At 33.8% G+C, this 19,954-nt stretch overlaps 1 protein-coding gene and 1 non-coding gene across 2 annotated transcripts in view; both read left to right on the forward strand.

The window, feature by feature from the left end:
- Positions 1-489: 489 nt before the first annotated feature.
- Positions 490-571, forward strand: TRNAS-UGA (transfer RNA serine (anticodon UGA)). Its single transcript has one exon. It is a non-coding gene; the product is annotated as a tRNA-Ser (tRNA).
- An 892-nt stretch (positions 572-1,463) lies between these two features.
- Positions 1,464-19,954, forward strand: part of LOC140445842 (ubiquitin domain-containing protein 1) — a 75,663-nt gene continuing 57,172 nt past the window's right edge. Inside the window, exons 1-2 of the mRNA XM_072538224.1 lie at positions 1,464-1,668; positions 6,857-7,335. Of these exons, the coding sequence (XP_072394325.1) occupies positions 1,569-1,668; positions 6,857-7,335 (579 nt within the window). The 5' untranslated portion in view covers positions 1,464-1,568. The remainder of the gene's footprint in view (positions 1,669-6,856; positions 7,336-19,954) is intronic.

Genomic DNA, 19,954 nt, shown 5'->3' on the forward strand with positions numbered 1-19,954 from the left:
TCACGTTTAACCAAACAATTTAGACATTTAGACCATAGACGTATTAACTTTCTGTAACGTAAGACGTATTAACTATATCCAACTTTTAGTAAATAATATTAATATTATTTTTTACTTAATTTGTGAAGAGCTAATAGCTATAAACTTAATGTGAGACAGATTATATTCACTTCGAAAACAATTGTGTTTCTATTGAAATAATAGAATGCGATCAGTAAAGTATTTGAATCAAATTTACACCTGGCTCCTGAGATACAGTCAACCATGTAGCAGTACTTTCAAAGTGGGTTGCATAATGTATATAATACAATATGTCGTCTAAACCTTTCAAATTTACCAGAATAGCTTTGTAGTGTATATCATGGTTTTTTTTTATTATATCATAGGTCTTTTTGCTTTTATTACTAGTAAATTTTATTTTTATAAGTTAAAATAAATCATTGTTCTCAATTTACTAAGATATATGTACTTAAAATATTCGTGAGTATAGCTGCGGTGTCCGAGTGGTTAAGGAGATGGACTTGAAATCCATTGGGCTCTGCCCGCACAGGTTCGAATCCTGTCCGCAGCGTGAACTTTTTGTTTTTATTTGAATTATAAAAGACCTGTAAAGTAACAAAAAAATGGAACAAATTTTAAAAGCATAATCACAATGCTATTCAAAAATTTGTTTAACGTAATTTCTGTAATTTACTATATTTAATGGAAATGAACCACCTCAGTTGAAAAAACATCGAAACTTCAAAATAAATGTATTTTCAAAGGAAATTCTGGTTGACCTCCGTTAGATAAAAAAAATTTAAAACGCCTCAAGAAAGTAGCTGCCGAACAATATATAATTTGTATTTTTACAATAAAAAGGGATATATTTACATCAAAAGATGTTGTAAACTTATAATATCTGCGCTTTCCTTTAAATAAAATACAATAGTATAATTGTAATTCATTATATATAGATATAATTAATTTTAACATAAAAACATATTCACTATTATCAAACTATTATCTTAATTTTTAGATTGGTTTGACCTCTATAGATGGATGATTTCTCTTAAACTTTGATTTATATTACCAGGTATTTTATAGTGGTTTACTAGAGTTTACAGTAATTTATGGTAGCTTTTCTATATTTATTTTTTAATTTCTCATTGTTTTATCATTTATGGCGTAGCTGCAGTGATAATAATTTTTCGAAGATAATCCTATTATTCTTCTTAATAGTATGCAACACACTATACACATTACATAATTACTGATGACATTCAATTAAACGGTAAATTATAACAAATGAAAAATAAATTAAACAATCTAAGCATTAAGTTATTTAGCTTGACCTAAGATTAATTAAAAGATGCCAAACAATGACATTTGTATTATAAGTGAGGAGGTATTAGAATATCGGTTGGTATTCCTGTCGATTGAATTGACAGTATATTGATGTTAATGTCAAGCATGTCGCACGTCACAATTTTGTCATTTGTTGAAAGGCTGTGAGTGTATGATGGGTGGAAAATGTTCGTGATTGTTTACGAAGAAACAACATTTATTAAAAGCAATGAAATGACTTTATGTACGAAATTATCGCAATGGGAGGTTGCATAGGTATAACGCGTAGTAGAAGTGGTGCTATCGACGATTCTTCAGGGTCAATAAGCCGACCCAACTCAGGTAGTTTAATAACCTTTATAGACCTTTTCTAATGATTATACCTAACAGGAACAAACCATATTAAACTTGTTTTAAAAAACTATGAATGTATTAGTTTGTTTCATTTTAAAGTTAGTAAAAGTGAAAGTTTTTATTTAAATATTTTCGGTTTAAACAGTTTTTTTTTTATAAAAGTTTATATTTTAAGGGTTGCTTTTAAAAATAACCCTTTTTTCCACCACATACTACAGTTATTAATTATTCAACATATTGTCCAATAAGTACTTTGCATGATAAAGTATGAAAGTAATTTCCTTTCTAATTCATTATTTGTTATTGGTGATACAGTTGGATGGTTAATGGTTTGTACTTCTTTACGATATTTTCTAAAGAATTACAGTTTTGTAAACTGTATGCAGTTCATGATGTTAGTTGTTTTAAAACAAGTCTGATGTATTAATTAAATTATGAGATAAATTATTATTTTCAAGTATAGGGTAATGAGGAAAAACCCATTGTATTTATTATCTATAATGTTTCGAAGTATTGTTATAATTGCATTATTTTTATTAGGTAAAAGAATATAATAAATATAATAGCAGTCATTTACAAAAACACTATAGAGACTTATCAGGTGAAATTTAAGAAAATAAATATGTAGGGAATCAAAGGACTTATCTGTAGCTGTTTACTTAGGGTATGTGTGTAAAAATGAAAAAAAGGATAAAGACAGTAGGTTGATACCATTCAACAAGGTCCAGAAATTTATTTAGAAATATTTAAATGGAAAATCAACCAATAAACTAAAAAGAATCCATCAATAATGGAAAATATATATATCAAATCAAGGAAAATGTTTCAATTAAAATTTACAGTAATTCAACTGATTTAGGACCTTATGATATAGAATAAAAAGACTGATATATGCAAGACAGTTAATCAAAGAATAATTAAGGACTGAGATCAGACCAAACATCACCTGAGGTGATTAAAGGAGGAGACTGACTCATTAATGAGTGCAAAATGTGAGCTAGCAATAAATACAGGGGTGAACAAGCAATAAGTGATAAATGGAGTGCTGGTATAATTAATTAGACCATTACATAAAAAAGGAGACCACTTAGAATTTGGTGCTTAACATAGCATACAAAATATGGAAAACATTCAACATAGTTTATGAAAAATTAAGATTCAGTTTGCAACAATTGGCAAATCCCAACAAAGGTCAACAACAGACTAGATCTTTATTATATGTGAGACCCGTAAAAAACAAGTGAGCACACCATTTCTTTATACACTAAGTAAAATCGGGATATAGCTAAAAAAAAAATAATGGAAACAATAGATGTGAAAAAGGGGCCATGAATGGGAGATACCTTGTGGTGCATACTATTCAGCATGTGCTAATAGCAACTTTTACAAGTGATGTTGATATAATCACAATATCATGGAGAGAAAGACTTTTAATCTGATAGAATCAGCTGCACAAAACACTGGTATGAAAATTGATCAAACTAAATGAAAATGCATACATGTGAGTAGAACAAGAGGAAATAAGAAACTGCAAAACCCAACAATAGGATAGGACAACATCACAAGAAAATGAAATGCCAAGTATACAAAATCTTAGACCAGTATTTATAGCAGGTATAGCTCAATGGCTAGGTACCGGCTTACCAAACAGGATGGTCTGGTACAGACATTAGAAAATTTTCAATTTCTAATTTAACAGAACCACCACTGTGGTTGGGAGGGCACATAAAGCTGTAGGTTCCAGCTATATAAGTTGTTGTTAACACTAAAACCTTAGCTAGAAGGATACACAAATGGAAGATGTACAGTATACCAATTGGCTTCAGTATGACCAGGTATAACACCATATGGCTACAAAAAAAGCAGATATTCTATGATGGATCTTAACCCTTGTACACTGAATAAAAGTGAAGAAAGTCAATAATTTACCTTTGAAAGGTTAATCTTAAGACATATATAAATGCTTAAAAAATGGTATCTGGTAAAGAAGATATACTTTTGGATTTAACTCACATAAATTACTTTCACATTCAAAATAATTTTTGTTCTGATCTTTCTGTCTGTCTTTAGGTCTTAAGTTTTTGTATGTTTTTACCATAGAGTATTACATTCTTAGTGTATATCAGCTTCATGATATCTTTTCACAGATTTATTAAAATTTCTAAAAGGATGGTTTATATTGTTATGAAGCTATTTTGTTGTGGTAAAATAAGTTTATTGACATTTGTAGCCAACTACTCTAACCTAATTTAGGTAATTTGCAAGAGCTTTAAAACAATATCTTATTTGACCATCATTGCCATTAAAAATTTTGTAGTGATTCTTACCCTGGATTAAGGCTCAAAATAAAATAATCGAAAATACCAGAAAATGTGTTCTGATTTATTCAAAAAACAATGTGTTGCTCGATTTTTTAAAAATATTCCTAATAATGTCTGTTTCTTTTTCGTCCAGCTACCCTATATAAATGGATCATAATGTCACTGTCTGTTTTCTATGTTCGGCACATTTTTCATCCAAGTTTCATGCTCATGGCACAGTTTCTGATGTTCTGTTCGTTCCATTTTTTCTTTCTGGAACCTTTCACTTCCACGCTGCTATCAGTCATTACTTTTCTTCCATTCAGACCAAGTGTCCGTACCATTCCAGTTGTCCCCTTTCCATGCCGTCTCTAATTCTCTTTTTAACTTTGATTATATTCTTCATGATTTTATCCCTATAGTGCTCATTCTTTTTTTAGCCTATGCTTACAATCTCAAAACATCTGCTTTATAGAGTGTGATACTCTTTACAATTGTGTTGCACATGTTTTCATTCTTTGGCTGATATCTTTGTGCCATTATATACAATTTAATCTTCTTACTTCTCCTCCCTAGTGACATTTTCTCCTTGATTTCTAGTCTATCCGTTCATTCTTTATTATTGCTTGGTTCTCATATCCTTTTATTTTTTCGTTGCAGTCATTTCCTAAAATCAAATCTGTTGATTGCCCCTTTATTCACAGATTCACAGATCTTCCTCGTTATGTATTCTAAGTCATCATGTATACCCATTCCATGAAATTTTTTTTCCTGTTTTTTAGTGTATAATCTATATTTATTTTGAATAATGTTGGGTTAAGGGTCATCTACATTTGAGGCATTTATTTACACAAAAGCCTGTGGCTACTTAATTTCTTATTTTAATGTTTATTATTGTGTTGATTTCTTTACTAGCTTTAATTAGCTTATATTCGTATAGCTTTCTGTGATCCAGACACCACAGTCCTGCTATGAACTCTCGTTGTTCTTACTCATCTTTAATTATTTATTTTATAATTTTTGCCTGCCGACAGTTAACATTGGTGTTACTGTATTGCCTTTGTAGTTATGGGTCAATGTTAAAAATCAGATTTTCCATTTTTGTGTTTTTTTCCGTGTTAATGCATGTAATTGCCCATTTGACTGTATTGGATTCCTTGTACATACCAAGTTCCATAATTCATAATCCATTTTCTTTAACTGATTCGTTTTCCGTCTGTGTTAGAAAGTAGTCTAGTTTCTTTTTATAGTAGATGAAGTGCAGGTCCACCATTCCAATTACCAATCGGGAGAGTCAGTGGAGTATTTGTTTATGCTTTGCTTTCTCTAGAGTCTAGAGTAATTATTTAATGCAACTCTTTCTTGTCTGGTCTTCTAAGGAGTAATTTACAATAGGTGTTTATTATTGAGTATTTTATTTCGGAGTAGAGATACCTTTTCTACTTTTTCTTTTCCATGTTGTATTGATCTAAAATTTCAGCAATAGATTAAAAAATATGAAATTTTTGGAGTCTTTTTCAAAGGTACATCTTGTTCCTCCTAGATATAGAACGACATTATTCATTACAGGATAATGTCCTCTGAAATCTGAACTTTAAATGGTGCCACTACAAAGTCTCTTTTTGATTCCGGAATATACACCCACTTTTTTATACGTCATCTCTCAACAAGCCATGGATGCAAATTGTGAAAAATCCGTTTCTTTTGCTGCTCTTTTATTTATTTAACTTTCTTTACGTCACTCATTTGAAGATAGAAATGGTTATTTTATTTAAAATCTACAATATTTACATGAATCACATTAAATACCACAAAAAAGAATGATATTCCATTGAATATCACGTGTTTAGTAAATATATTACTAGATAAGGTATACAAATTATGATGCTGTTGCATCTCTGTTCTATTTTTACTTTTTGGTGATAACTTAATGTGGTTATACTTTTCGTGTTAGGTCTAATTCAACAAGTAGGTTTTAATACGCCTATTAAATGTAATTAAGCAGTTAATGTTTTCCTATTAATAAGATTTCTTTGAAATAAATATGAATTAATAGTTTAGATTTTCTAAGATTTTTTTATTAGATCATATATAAACTATCTAATTCTTTTGGAAGAAAGGGTTTATTTTGGGTATTATATTTGTGAAAGGTGTTTTCATCTTGTATCTCTATATTAGGCTAATTGATTGATTTTTTTTTCGAGATCTCTGCTATTGTATCTATTTATTAGCCTTGTGTCCCTTATGTTTTTCATTGTCACTCGTAACAAAACAAGATCGTTGATTTGCAGAAAAAAATCGTTCGAGCTCCAGCAGCTCAGATATTTTCTGTCTAATCGTATCGTTTCTTGATCATGCAAGCAGCCAATAACTGTTTTTGTGCCCCGATTGCTTTTTTTTTACTTTTTATAAGTTATTTTCATAAAATAGAGTCACGAACAATAACTTCAGCGTCTGCTAAGTCTTACTTGGCGTGCTTTTTTATGGTTGCATTTACTTTTCCTTATTAAAAAAATCTTTCTTTTAAGACTTATTTCAGCTTGCTTCACCAAAGAACAATAAAAAACAAAAATGTAACACATTTGTAGCGTAAATGTCTTACAGAGTCGTTACAAGACTGTCAGAACTTGTTACTAGTTTATTAATTCTGCTGGAATGTTTCTCAGTTAAGGAGTTTTTCCGTTTTTCAAAGTTGTGTATATCTATTACCCCACTAACGGCAATTCTAGAGGCAACAGGCTGTTGTCAACATTTTTGTTTTTGTCGGTATTTATGGTAAGATACCCACTTTCAGTAGAATCTTCTTGAAGTCCTCGTCACATAAAACTAATTTTGGTGCTACGAAAACATCTTATTGAAAGTCCTTTTTGTTACAGGTAGTCAACGAAAGAACCACCCCCTGTGCCATGAAACGATTAGATGGAAATCTGACGTACCCCTAACGGAAGGACAACTTCGAAGCAAACGAGATGAATTCTGGGACACAGCACCGGCCTTCGAGGGACGTCGCGAAATATGGGACGCCCTCAGGGCTGCCGCGGTGGCAGCCGAAGCCATGGATTACGAGTTAGCTCAAGCTATTCTCGACGGAGCTAGCGTATCGGTGCCTAACGGGTACCTGACGGAGTGTTACGATGAGTTGGGTGCGCGGTATCAGGTTCCTATCTATTGCCTTTCGTATCCTATCAATATTGTGAAAGAAGACAATGGTCGAGATTCACCTGCAGAGTGTTCAGAACCGGTAGACGGTGGTACCGAGACTGTTTTAAAATTGAGACTGTCCCATTCGTGTTCAGATGTTAAACTGTCCGTTTATTCTACTGACACCATTAGTATGTGCAAAAAGAAGTTACAGGTGAGTACCGTCTATTTTTTTACTTAAAATAAGTGCATCAACCACTAGGACTTTTAACATTATTAAATGGAGTGAATAAACAAATAATTAGTCGTTACGCCTGTTATTACGACAAACATTGTCAAACACTATAGAAAATGTCACACTGAGAGTGCAGTACGGGTAAGATACGGCGATGGTTTTCTTATGGAGAATAAACGCGCAGGGTTGTCGGTTTTCTCCAGCTGTTGATTGCTCATTGTCTCACAGGACCAGCTTGGATAAAATGCATCTGTCGGCAGTACGAGAAAAATATTTTATATCATGTATACGTATACAGTAGAATAAAAAGGCATTGATGAGTTATTGACAACGAAAACTATGAATTTTGCATATAAAACGTCAACATGAGATATACAATTGAATCATATTCATAAGAGTAACATTTGAACACCTCTTTACAAGAACAACATACAATAACTGTAGTTTTACTGTTTTACATAAAATAGAAAAAACCTACATAATTTCTAGGAAAGAATTTGGAAACTTGGAAATGATATTATTTATAGATATTATATATAATATTCAAATTTCCAATTCTTTCATAGAAATTAGATTTTTTCTATTGTATGTAAAATATTAAAAATACAGTTATGTTGTTTCTATAAATAGGTCTTCATTTCTTTTGTAAAACTTCTGCTACAAATTACCATCATTAACATAATCACCTAAATATGGCCATAAACTTGTTTGTCATAATTAGTATTTGATAAACTCCAAGCTTTCCCTATTTCACCCCCTACCCATCCTAAGGATGGGTAGGGGGTGAAAGTGCTTTTGGAAAACGAAACTACACTTCAAAATTTAGTCCGAGTTTCAACAGAGAGCATGGAGTCCCATAAGTTTAAATCCGGTGAATTATTTAACGGTTGCGCTAAACTCGTAGTGTTAAATGTGTTGTATTTTGTACAAAATACGGAACAACTTAATGTAAGTGCTGCTGTAAGACGTACTTCGTTGATGACTGGTGTTAGCGAAAGAAGCATTTACAATTTCAAAAAAGAAACAGAACAGAGTGGAACGTTGAAATCGCCAAAAAAACGTAAAAAACGAGTGTGTCAATCAAATTCTAGAATATTCACATATGACGAGGGTGTAAGAAGTATTCTACGGAGAATTGTTCATTGTGAATTTTTCATGAAAAATTTGCCGCCATTCTTAAAGCATATACATAACTTCATACAAGGTAATGAGAATATACAGCCGTTGTCTCTTTCTACTTTATACAGACTTCTGAAAGATATTGGATTTGTTTATAAGAAACGTGGCCGAAGAAGCATCATGGTGGAGCGAGAGGATATTATTCATTGGCGCCATAATTATTTGAGAACTATACGACGATTGCGAAAAGACCATTGCAATATCATATATTTGGACGAATCGTGGGTTAATGTTGGCCAATCTATAAATTACGAATGGTGCGATACTACGATACAAAACAGTCGTGATGCTTTTCTCAAAGGTTTAAGTACTGGCTTAAAAGCACCTACTAAACGAGGTCCACGATATGTTTTATTGCATGCAGGTTTTTCAGGAGGTTTCCTTCCTGGCACACAGCGTGTTTTTCTGGCAAAGAAAAATGATGGCGACTATCACGATGAAATGGATGCCGCATATTTTGAGTCGTGGTTTAAGGAGACATTAATATCAAATTTACCAAATAATGGTCGCAGGAATGTCATTGTAATGGACAATGCATCGTACCACTCCCGTAAAGAGAGATTCCCTAATAATTCCTGGAATAAAGCTGCAATCAAGGAATGGCTAGTGGAAAAAGACATTTTTTTTCGATGAGTGTTATTTGAAATCCGAGCTATTAGAAGCAGCGCGTGCTTTTAAAGATCAATACGATAAGTATCATCTTGATGAGTATGCTTCACAACATAATGTTTATATTTTAAGGCTTCCTCCATATCACTGCGAATTGAATCCTATAGAAATGGTGTGGAACCAAGTTAAGCGATATGTAGGTACCCATAATACCACTTTTAAAAACGACGAGGTACGCCAGTTGATCGACGACGGTTTCGCACGCGTCACAGAGCAAAATTGGCGCAATTATGTCACTCATGTTGTTGAGAAAACGGAAACTGAGATGTGGGCTGCGGACAACCTGCAAGATGACGTAGACCAATTGATAATAGACGCGAACACAGGGGAGAGTAGCGAAAGCGAATCCGACATCTCGGATGTAGAGGACGACTTTAGTATAATTAATTGAATATCTGTGAGTAACCTCGATTATTTTACACTGTATAACCAATAAAATGCATTTACCAGTCCAATCAGAGTATGGGCTTTTCGGATATTGGGCTGGGTGCACGGAAATCGAGTTACCGGAGGTTCCACCCGGTATATTTATAGCTATCAAGAAATGTAATTTAAAATACATTTGTTAGTTTAATAAAGTATACAGTTTTATAATAAAATTCTCGCTAAAAACTTAAGGTCTTTTTATTCAAATTCATGCCTCTTATTTGGCTACTTGAAGGCAATTATTTTATCAATATATTATTTTATAATAAATAACAGAGCCCGGCGTAGGGATCTGGGTACGGTTCTGTGACTACCACTTGGACCTGTTTGTATCGCCAAGCACAAGGCGTGAAATCCGGCAATTGTGTATTCCTATATTAGCCGTACTGCACTCTCGGTGTGACATTTTCTATAGACATTTTTGACTAAATCGGCTTCTCGAGGATGGATGAGTTTATAGTGTGTGTTGTGTGCCTGGCCTATATTTGCAGTTGTGTCGGTTGCTCCGAGTAGGTAATGAAAAACCGATTAAGTACTATGACCAAAAATTTTGTATTTCTTAGTTGAAAAAAAAAATGGTGCATGGCTTTCGTATGGTCTGTTAATTTATTTTATATTTTAATTTATTTTATTTTAAGAAACACGCATGGGACTGCGTTTACTACTCTACGTAGTGTGTGGTCGCGCGAAGTGTGTCTCAGTCGTTTTTACTTTTTCATATCTCTGCGCGAGCTACCGCACCGATCAATGCATTCCTTCCGCGATAAGAAAGCTATGCTTCCAAAAACAATCAATCAATAATTTGATTAATTTACAAGAAACTAAAAATATATTTTTCATTAGTAAGTTTTAGTTAGCATACTGTAACTGTATTTAATATACTCCATTGATAAATAACACATTTTATAACACGTGACACGTTTTATAGGTGGTGTGAAGAATTTCAAAATTATTTGAAATGTTCTTGCCTCAAATGTTAATGCAGTAATTTTAATAGTTAATGCAGTAATTTTAATTTGGGTACCCACATAATTTGTTCAGGTCTTCTTCATGGCGATCATCATGGCAATCTTTATGTTATCTGCAGCAGCGCGGAAAAGTTACACAGATGTTGTATTGAACCAGATTCTGAGGTTCTTTAACCAAGATGTTCTTCTTCTTCCTGGACCTCGTTTTCCAAATATTTTTCCTTGCAGGATGGCTTGAAGGAGAGCATATCTGGATTCATTTTGCATAATATGTCCGAAGAATTGTAACTTTCGAGATTTGATGGTGGTCAGTACCTCTCGGTTCTTATTTAGTCTTCTGAGGACCTCCTCATTTGTGACTCAAATGGTCAAACGGTCTGTCCACGGGATCTTAAGTATTCTCCGATATAGTCACATCTCAAATGCTTCCAGTTTTCTGCACATATCTTCGTTCAAGGTCCACGATTCAACACCATAAAAAAGGACAGAGAAGACGTAGCATCGCAGAATTCTTACTTTTGTATCAAGAGAGAGGTTGTGACTCTTGAGGAAGGCCCCCATTCGATTGAAGGTGGATCTAGCTTTTCCAATGCGTGCTCTAATCTCCTGGTTGTTGGTCTATTCTTCAGTTATTATGGTGCCGAGGTAGTTGTAGTGCGTCACTCTTTCTACAGGGATTTGTTGACGTAGAGTTGACCTTCTGTTATCCTTTTCTTGCTAATTATCATAAGAAATTAAAATAAAATAATTATTTAATATAAATTAATAAAGATGTGACGTTTATAACGTTACACTAACTCTTTTCGTTGCCGAGATGTAGATGTGGCTATGCTAACTTTACCGTAAAGTTAGCATAGCCATTGTTTCTCGAAAATGGTTACAGCAATATATTGTTTCTTGGCGTAAAACTTTAACATTAAATTAGCAATTAACCAATTGCTTGCGGTTCACTTTTGTAGTTTCATCGTTTTTCTAGTTTCATCGATATTTCGATTTTTCCAGGGATGAATTTTGCGTTAGGGTATAATGGGGTAGTTTTGGGGATTGTTCAATATACAAATCAACAGCATTAATTAGCAATAAAATATGCCGCTAAGATGGGCTCTGTAGCCTTTTTCCTTGCGAGATATAGCTATGGCTACGCTAGCTTTACTGTATAGTCAGCATAATCATTGTTACTTGGCGTAAAACTTTAACAATAAATTTTTTTTCTTGGCGTAAAACTTATAACAACAATAAATTAGCAATTAATTCCTAGCGGTCCACTTTTTGGGTTTCAACGTTTTGGCCGATATCTCGATGTTTTCGGGGATAAGTTTTGGGCTAGGGAATGATGGCATGGTTTTTGGGGATTGGTCAATGTACCAATCAATAGCAATCACTTCAATTCACTCAGAAATAAAATATGCCGCCAAGATGGGCTCTGTAGCTTTATTCATTGCCGAGATATAGCTACGGCTATGCTAGCTTTATCGTAAATTAAGCATAATCATTGTTTTTCGGAAACGGCTGCCGCAATAAATTGTTTCGTGGCATAAAACTTCGTCAATAAATTAACAATCAATTCCTTGCGGTTCGCTTTTTGTCCGATATCTGGGTTTTTCCGGAGCTGTATTTTCAGCTAGGGGATGATGGGGTAGCTTTTGGGGATTGGTTAATATTCCAATCAACAGCAATTCATTAGCAACAAAACATGCCGCCAAGATGGGCCTTGTACCCCTTTTTTGCCGATATATAGCTATGATATGCTAGTTAGCATAATCAATTATGCTGTTGGTCTGAATTCGGCCTTATAACATGGATATGCTAACTTTACAGACATTCTTTTCTACATTAACAAGGCGACGATACTGAGATACTTTAAAACGAAAAATGGCTCCGTGATTTAGCTTTTTTATTGGATGTAACGAATTGCGCCATAAATTATTTTATGAACAAAATGTAGCTATTAATTAACGAATTAAAGAAATCTTACAAATTTTCCAGTTTCGAATATTTAAAGTAAATTTGAAACACGCTTCTCTAATTTTAAAAAGCAAACTGACGAATATCGTAATGCTCATGACTTTATCATTTTTCTTGTAAAAATGTTGAAAAATGTGCTATTGAAATATCAAACGCTTTCAGTATGGAGATCATTTCTGTTCAAAATAAAGTATTAAAGCCGGTTTTCACGCTACGTTTTATTATTCGTTTTATCGGGTATACAAAACATACGGCAAAATGTACGTTTTGTCTAGTGTATACACACTAGTTACGTGTATTCTCTCTCGCTTTCTACCGGAGTTCCAATCCAGAGTCTATAGTTGTGTGAAATTAGTTTAACGACTGAGAGGAAAAGGGATGAAGAAGGAGAGGACAAGCTGGCCAAGAGAGTGGCTTTTGAAAAGAAACTAGTATTCCCACGTCTTATTACTGAAAATACTGACAGGCGAACCTGTTGATTGGCTCAGTTATTTGCGAATGGACACCTCAACTTATTGTTAATTGCTACATTTGGTAACACTATACACACTGAAAGAAGACGCCTGCATGAAAAAAGCGATTACACTCCATAAAAGACTCACAGCCACTCTCAGATATCTTGTGAGACTCCTCGTCATTGTTAATAGTTTCCCGTGGCATCCTTGGTACATTTAAAAATTCCAATAGGTCGAGGTAAATTTGACTACGTGGATTCACCGGCAAGTGTACACACTATAAAAAAATAAACACTTTTATAACAATACTCAAGTAATTTTTTGGACAAACTGAACACTCAAACGACTTTACAACCAATTCCGTCGAAAGCAGACTTTTAAGTGTTAGTTTGTCACTTAAGTTACTTAGTTAATAGGTCAATTAAGTTAAACGTTTACTCATTATAACTGTATATACGGGTTTGTCAGTTCTAATGTGCTGTTTGCGATATTACCCGTTTCCCAAAACTTATTAATTTCCACGGCCGGTCCAGTCAATTTGACTAAATTGAGATCTTCATAATTTTGGGCGTTTTTATTTCGTTGAGACTTATATGAGAAAATAATGATTAATAAAAGAATACAATAATTATGGGAAATTTGTATGTTTATAAAAAGAGTTTTTTGACATTACGCTTGAATGATAATATTTGATCTGATTATATGTACTAACCTACAGTTGACTTGGCTATATGCCGGTCCTGTCAGCTTGGATAGCTGTGATAATTATACAACAATAGAGTATTTACAAGGGATTATTCAGTTTTACAGCTGTTATTAAAATAACTTTTATAATGAGACACTAAATTTCTGGATACAGTATACCACAAAGATGGTTTGTATACTGTCTTTTTCTCCAGTTTCAGAGATACTCATGCCCTCACTTTTTTCAACTTTTTTTTATAAATCGATCTCAACGCGTTTATTTTTTTTTGTAACTGTCTCTTTACTACTATAGACTTTATTTCTCATTTGCCATAAACAAGGAAAACTTTTATACATTCCCAGATAAAATCGTGAGTGCATTGCCGCAAGTCTGACATTATTAGGTTTTTTGGAGAAAAAGGAAGCGAACTGGAGTGGAGCTATAGTAGAAGTCACAGTTAGAATGCAGTGTTGATCTTACGGCGCGCAGCGATGCCGCTCATGTCGGCACAGTGGTAGGTGTGTGGTAGATTGGCGATAGACTGAGAAATCAGGACCGTACGCGCTTCGTTTCAAAAATATTTACTCATTAATTTAACTGAGTTAAATAAGAGAATAAACAAAAAAAAATTAATTCTATAAAAAAATGCCTGTATTCATAAAATATCTAATACCTCCTAAATACTTATATACATATATACAAAAAAATGCAAGTAGTTTACCCTATACGACACGATAAATATATATATATAAATATTATATATATATATATATATATATATATATATATATATATATAATATGCAAGATCATAACTGAAATGTACTGTACCTACAGTACTAAAAAAAACAAATGAGCATTAAATCTGAGATATTTCTCGTAAATTAATACTAATCGCAATCCATATCTAAATCGTCCTCATCCTCTGAATCATCTCCCATATTAATTATCACCGGTTCAATATGTTCCTGCAAATTGTCCACAGTAAACATTTTTTCTTCTACTTTCTTGACGTGGTTCACATAATTATGCCACTGCTTGTGCTCTTTAGATACGCGTTGATAAGCTTATTTTATTAACCGTTCTACCGTTTTTTCTTTAAAGTCGAAGTTGTTTGAAGCCTCATACCTTTTCACTTGACTCCACATCATCTCAATCGGGTTCATCTCGCAATGGTAAGGAAGCAGTTTCAAAATCTTAACGCCATATTTTTCCGTAATTGTTTCAATTTTGTACTTGTCGTACTCGTCTCTAAATGTGGCCGCAGTATCCAGCAATTCACTTTTTAGGTAATCTTCCTCGAAGAAAATGGTCTTTTCGATTAGCCAATCCTTGAGTTGCCTTTTGTTCCACAATTTTTTCGGGAAATCAAATTTGCGGGTGTGGTATGACGTGTTATCCAAAACAACAACGTTTTCTTTGTCTTTCGGCAAGTTTGGAATTATCGTCTTCTCAAACCATTCTTCATATAGATCCCCGTCTATTTCGTCGTGGTAATCATTTGTACCCTTCTTGGCCAAGAAAGTTTACTTGGCCCATGCCACAAAACCAGTTTCGCTTCCAGCATGAAGAAGAACAAACCTAGGACCTCTTTGGGTTGGAGCTTTCAGTCCAGTAGAGAGTCTTTTATGAAGGCATCTGGTGATTTTTAATCGTTGTGTCCCTCAATTCCTTTTTGACTGGAGCACTGACATTAATCCAAGACTCAAAGGTATAAACCAGGTTTACATTATCCTTCTTCCTCAATGTTTTTATTTGTCTGAGGTACTTGTGTCTCCAGGATATGATATCTTTTCTTTCGAGCTCTTTTACCATATTCAAAATCCATGTCATTTAGTAGCCTACGAAATGGGGTTTTTCAAAAAGTTGGTAAGTTCTTATCATCCTTCACTCTGTTTATTATGTTGCCGCCGGTTGGTGGTATGTTTTCAAAAAAAAAACCATGGACAATTTTCCTTATTCGAGATTTCACTCCCTCATCGTAAGTATTCACGTGAATTGGACTGGAAACTGTTTTTCTTTCTTTTTTGTACCGGTTTCAGTTCGCCTTGCTGGGCCTCTTCGCGGATGTTATAAATTTTGCGAACAATCACACCGCACATTTTCGAAACTTTTTCCACAGTAATAGTCAAGCTGTCATCATTTTTTAAGTTCAGATGATCGTTCAATACATTTAACACCACACGTTTTACTTGCACACTAAGAGTCATACACTGTTTGAAATTCACGACAGATACTGGCAACTGCTTCATGATGTAGGTACTTTCATCCGCTTGCGAAAATGAAGTAGAACTGAGCTTTTATATTTTTTGCCAAGTTTTTGGTCTAATGGCCAGTACACAAAACGACAAAGAGACATGTTTGCTTTGAGTGGACAATGAGGATTAAAACTGATTCACTTCTCCCAATGACTTTATAATGATCTTTATTTTCCAAAGAATGTGTTTACAATGGAAGCTATTGATAATTGATAAATATAGATAAGCTATCGACAATGAGTTTGATATATTTTACTTTTTTTATAGTATTTTTCTTCATGTTATTGTTTAATTCGACAATGCAACTCTCTTATTTATACATCGATGATTGAATCATGCTTTAGTTGAAACACTAATGATAGTCTTTTATACAACCGTAGGCAATTGTTGTGTGCGTGTATATTCCAGTGCTATGATTTATTAAATCCGGTCCTGATGCGCCGCTCGGGGCAAACCGGCAACGTGGTCGGCCTTTCTCCCGAAAGAAATACATTGCCTACCTTACCGGCACTACATTCTAACTGTAGCCTCTACTATAGTCGTGAACTAAACCAAGATCGGTCGTCCTGTCTGAACGTGAGTCTACACGTTTTTTTTATCGTATCAGTTCTTGCAAAATTATGCTTCTCCCATCAATTCTTCAATCTGACCTTGGATTTAAATTCGATTCGCCAAGACGTACGTTTTGCTGTTTACGCAACACGTTTTATTGGATATGATTTGTGCTGTGCAACAAAACGTACAATAAAGCTAAGTGTACGTTCACACAGACTGCTACGGCGCGATCAGCGATGCGATGCTTTGCTATGCGATGATATCAAACACTTGTATCTTAAGTGCGTTGTTCAAAAAGCGCGCGATTTAGTGCGATGCGGTGCTAATAGCGGCTAGTATGCGCTTCGGTTTGGTTTTCAAGAATGTTTGATTCCATCGCCAGCAGTCGCACGTCTAGCGAGTGATATGGACTAGGAGAAATTAATAAACAATAATGAATAAATTATGGGTTGAGGTTGCAGTGAAAGTTAGAAGTGACAAGTAAATATTAATTAATGTTTATTAATAATTAGGTTACTGCATATGCTCTTGCTTATTTGAGGTGTTTGTAATTGTAAAACATTCTGTCCGAAAATAAAAACTTCATCAAAAAGATTAGTTTAGTATGGGTTATCAAAACTGTGTTTAAACAGAACTCTGAAGAATATATGAAAATGTTAACGAATGTTAATAAATAATAATTATTTTTCCACTATCAAAATACCCAAATAATCAAGACAATAAAAGTTAAATGCTGCTGATGCTATTAATAAACAATTCCATGGTTCCCTCCAATGGTTTCATCCAGTTTGTGTGCATTTTCTCTACGTAAAAAGTTATCCCTCTTTGAATGTAGTCGAACGTTTCAAAAGACATCCGAAAATATTCTCGAAATTTTATCAGGATGCATAATTAGTTTGGCAAGTAAATGATGAAATTCTTCAAATGTCGCCTTCTCTCTATTAATTTTATGAACCCATTTACGTTTTCTATTTAAACACTTATTTGTATAATAAATATTGTACTTTAACAATGAATTTTCCGCCAATATTTATTTCAGTTTTCTTTTCATCGTCACGTTCGACACAGAAAAGACTACGGTGGCGACTAGCATACAAGCATATCATTGTATTGAAACACCCACAGCTCGCTATGAAACGCATAGCATAGCGAAGCATAGCATCGCTGATCGCGCCATAGCAGTCTGTGTGAACGTACACTAAGCGTCCATAGGTCCACATCGTACGCATCCGATTAATTTTTCATACTGCGTCCACTGTATCGGCAGCGATCGGATTTGCCGACGCGAGTATCGGCAATCGGATTGTCAATGCCACTTTCTTCGGATTTTTGTGGCGATTTTAATTGTAGTAATAATAATTCTTATAATTTATGCATTTTATTCACTTTGTAAACATTCAATTTTACACTTCTCTTAGTAACATCATTAACAACTCTAATAGGTGTCATTAGAAAAATGTGTTGTTTTTTAAGAAGAATAATTTTCATAGTTAGATACTCAAGGAATCTTGAGAAAGACCAATAAACATGAAAATGAGTAATATTTGTAATATTTTAATCCCCATAATCAACTTGTTTCGGCCTGTAATATTTTTTCTGAATATACCTATATATAAAATAAAAGTTAAAACTGAGTTTACTTGTTTGATTACGTACAAAAAGTTATACATTAAAAATATCAAAGCTTTTATTAAAAACCTGGGGAGATCAATATTTTTAAACTTTGGTTTTTTCGCAACAACCCAATAAATAATAAAATAAAATTGTGATTCGTCCATTATGCAAAAACAGGTGTTGACAAGAGGATCGTCAAATGCAACATAGCTCCCACTGGACCTTGCGACTATGCGAAATAGCGAACAGATCGCGCGGAGTGCGTCCACTGATCGGAATTCCGTATGACGTCATTGGCACGCATTGCAAAAGTTGCCTCTGTAAGCAACGCTTTGGCTGGCATTGCCGATGATGCTATCCGTACGATACGGATCAGTGGACGCTTACCTTAAGGCGTACTTGTGTGAAAACCGGCCTTTACAGATATCTGTACATCTCAAAGCCAGAGCATCTGATACAAAATTTTGGTCTTTTATACTCGAAGACAAATATTCATGTTTAAAACAAATACCTCGTCAGTTCACAGGCATGTTCGAATAAACATACTTGTGTGAGTCTGCATTTTCAGAAATGAAAATAGTTAAATCAAAATTTCGCAATCGCCTAACGCACGAACATCGTGCTTGTGGTTGGCACTCTGTAATTACATAGCGTCTTACGAGAAGTTTGTGGATGATATGCACTATGCAGTGTCATGCATACATCGAAAGGAAATTAGATAAATAAGAAAATTATTAGTTTACAACTATTAGTATTAGATGCTTGATTATATGCCTTAAGTATATTTTGTATTTATATGTATTTTCATAAATCTACGTATTTTGGTATCTAGGCTCCAAGTTGTAGTAGTCGATAGTTGATCACTTCTAAATATTTTGTGGTAGATCGCAGACACTACAAGTCTGAGCATCCCTGCCGTAATCTGTCGAGTCTTGTATAACCATAAGGCACGATATAAATCAGTGTTACTCAAATTTTTTCAAATTTCATTTCACTCTTTAGTTTTCACGCTGTAGTAGTATCCTCCTGAATCAAATTCCAAAAGCGCGGACCTCTATTTTAGGACACAGTGTACATATTTCATCTGCCATTGCAACTGATACAAGTTCGGGTCATAACTTATATATTCTTTAAAAACAAATGAATAAATTTGTATCTGTAATGGGCGTAGTGTAAAGTTCATTCTTGTTTCTCTAATAAATTAATGTTGTTACCAGTAACATTATAATTTTAACTTTATTTTTGATACGTTATCAGTGAGTACACTTAACACAACAATATATTCGTGTTGTAAAAATTGTAAGCTGTGTTTATTACACGGATTTTTGAAATTTATTGACCGTTTCCCTAATTTTATGACATCGTTGTTATCACAAATACCTTTTAATTCTTTCGGATTATGGCATTGTCAATTTTAAGCGATGTATTAAGTATACCTATTTATTACTTATTTTTATTAAAATTTGTTTTGATCCTTGCTCGGTTTGTTATTTGTATCTACTACTCTAGGCGCCAGGGGAGCGTTGAGTAGTCCGGTAAAATAAGGATGCAACCTAGGAATGAAAGATAATAAGCTGAAAATTTGCATACGTCTTTATTTTGATGGTATAAAACTTACCTCAAAAATCTCATATAATCACGTGTCCGCGACTTAAGATATTTAAGGTCAAAGGTCACGAAAATGAGTTTTCTGCAAATATCTCGTTTCCCTTACACTTTATGACATTTAAGGTGGTAAGAAAAATTGTAGAATGGAAAATTCTCTTCAATTTTTGTCTGAAGTACTTTTATGTACCTTCAACCCTTCTTAAGATAGAGCGCAAAG

The sequence above is a fragment of the Diabrotica undecimpunctata genome, chromosome 7 (genome assembly GCF_040954645.1).
Source record: "Diabrotica undecimpunctata isolate CICGRU chromosome 7, icDiaUnde3, whole genome shotgun sequence".
NCBI classification, from domain to species: Eukaryota; Metazoa; Arthropoda; class Insecta; order Coleoptera; family Chrysomelidae; genus Diabrotica; species Diabrotica undecimpunctata.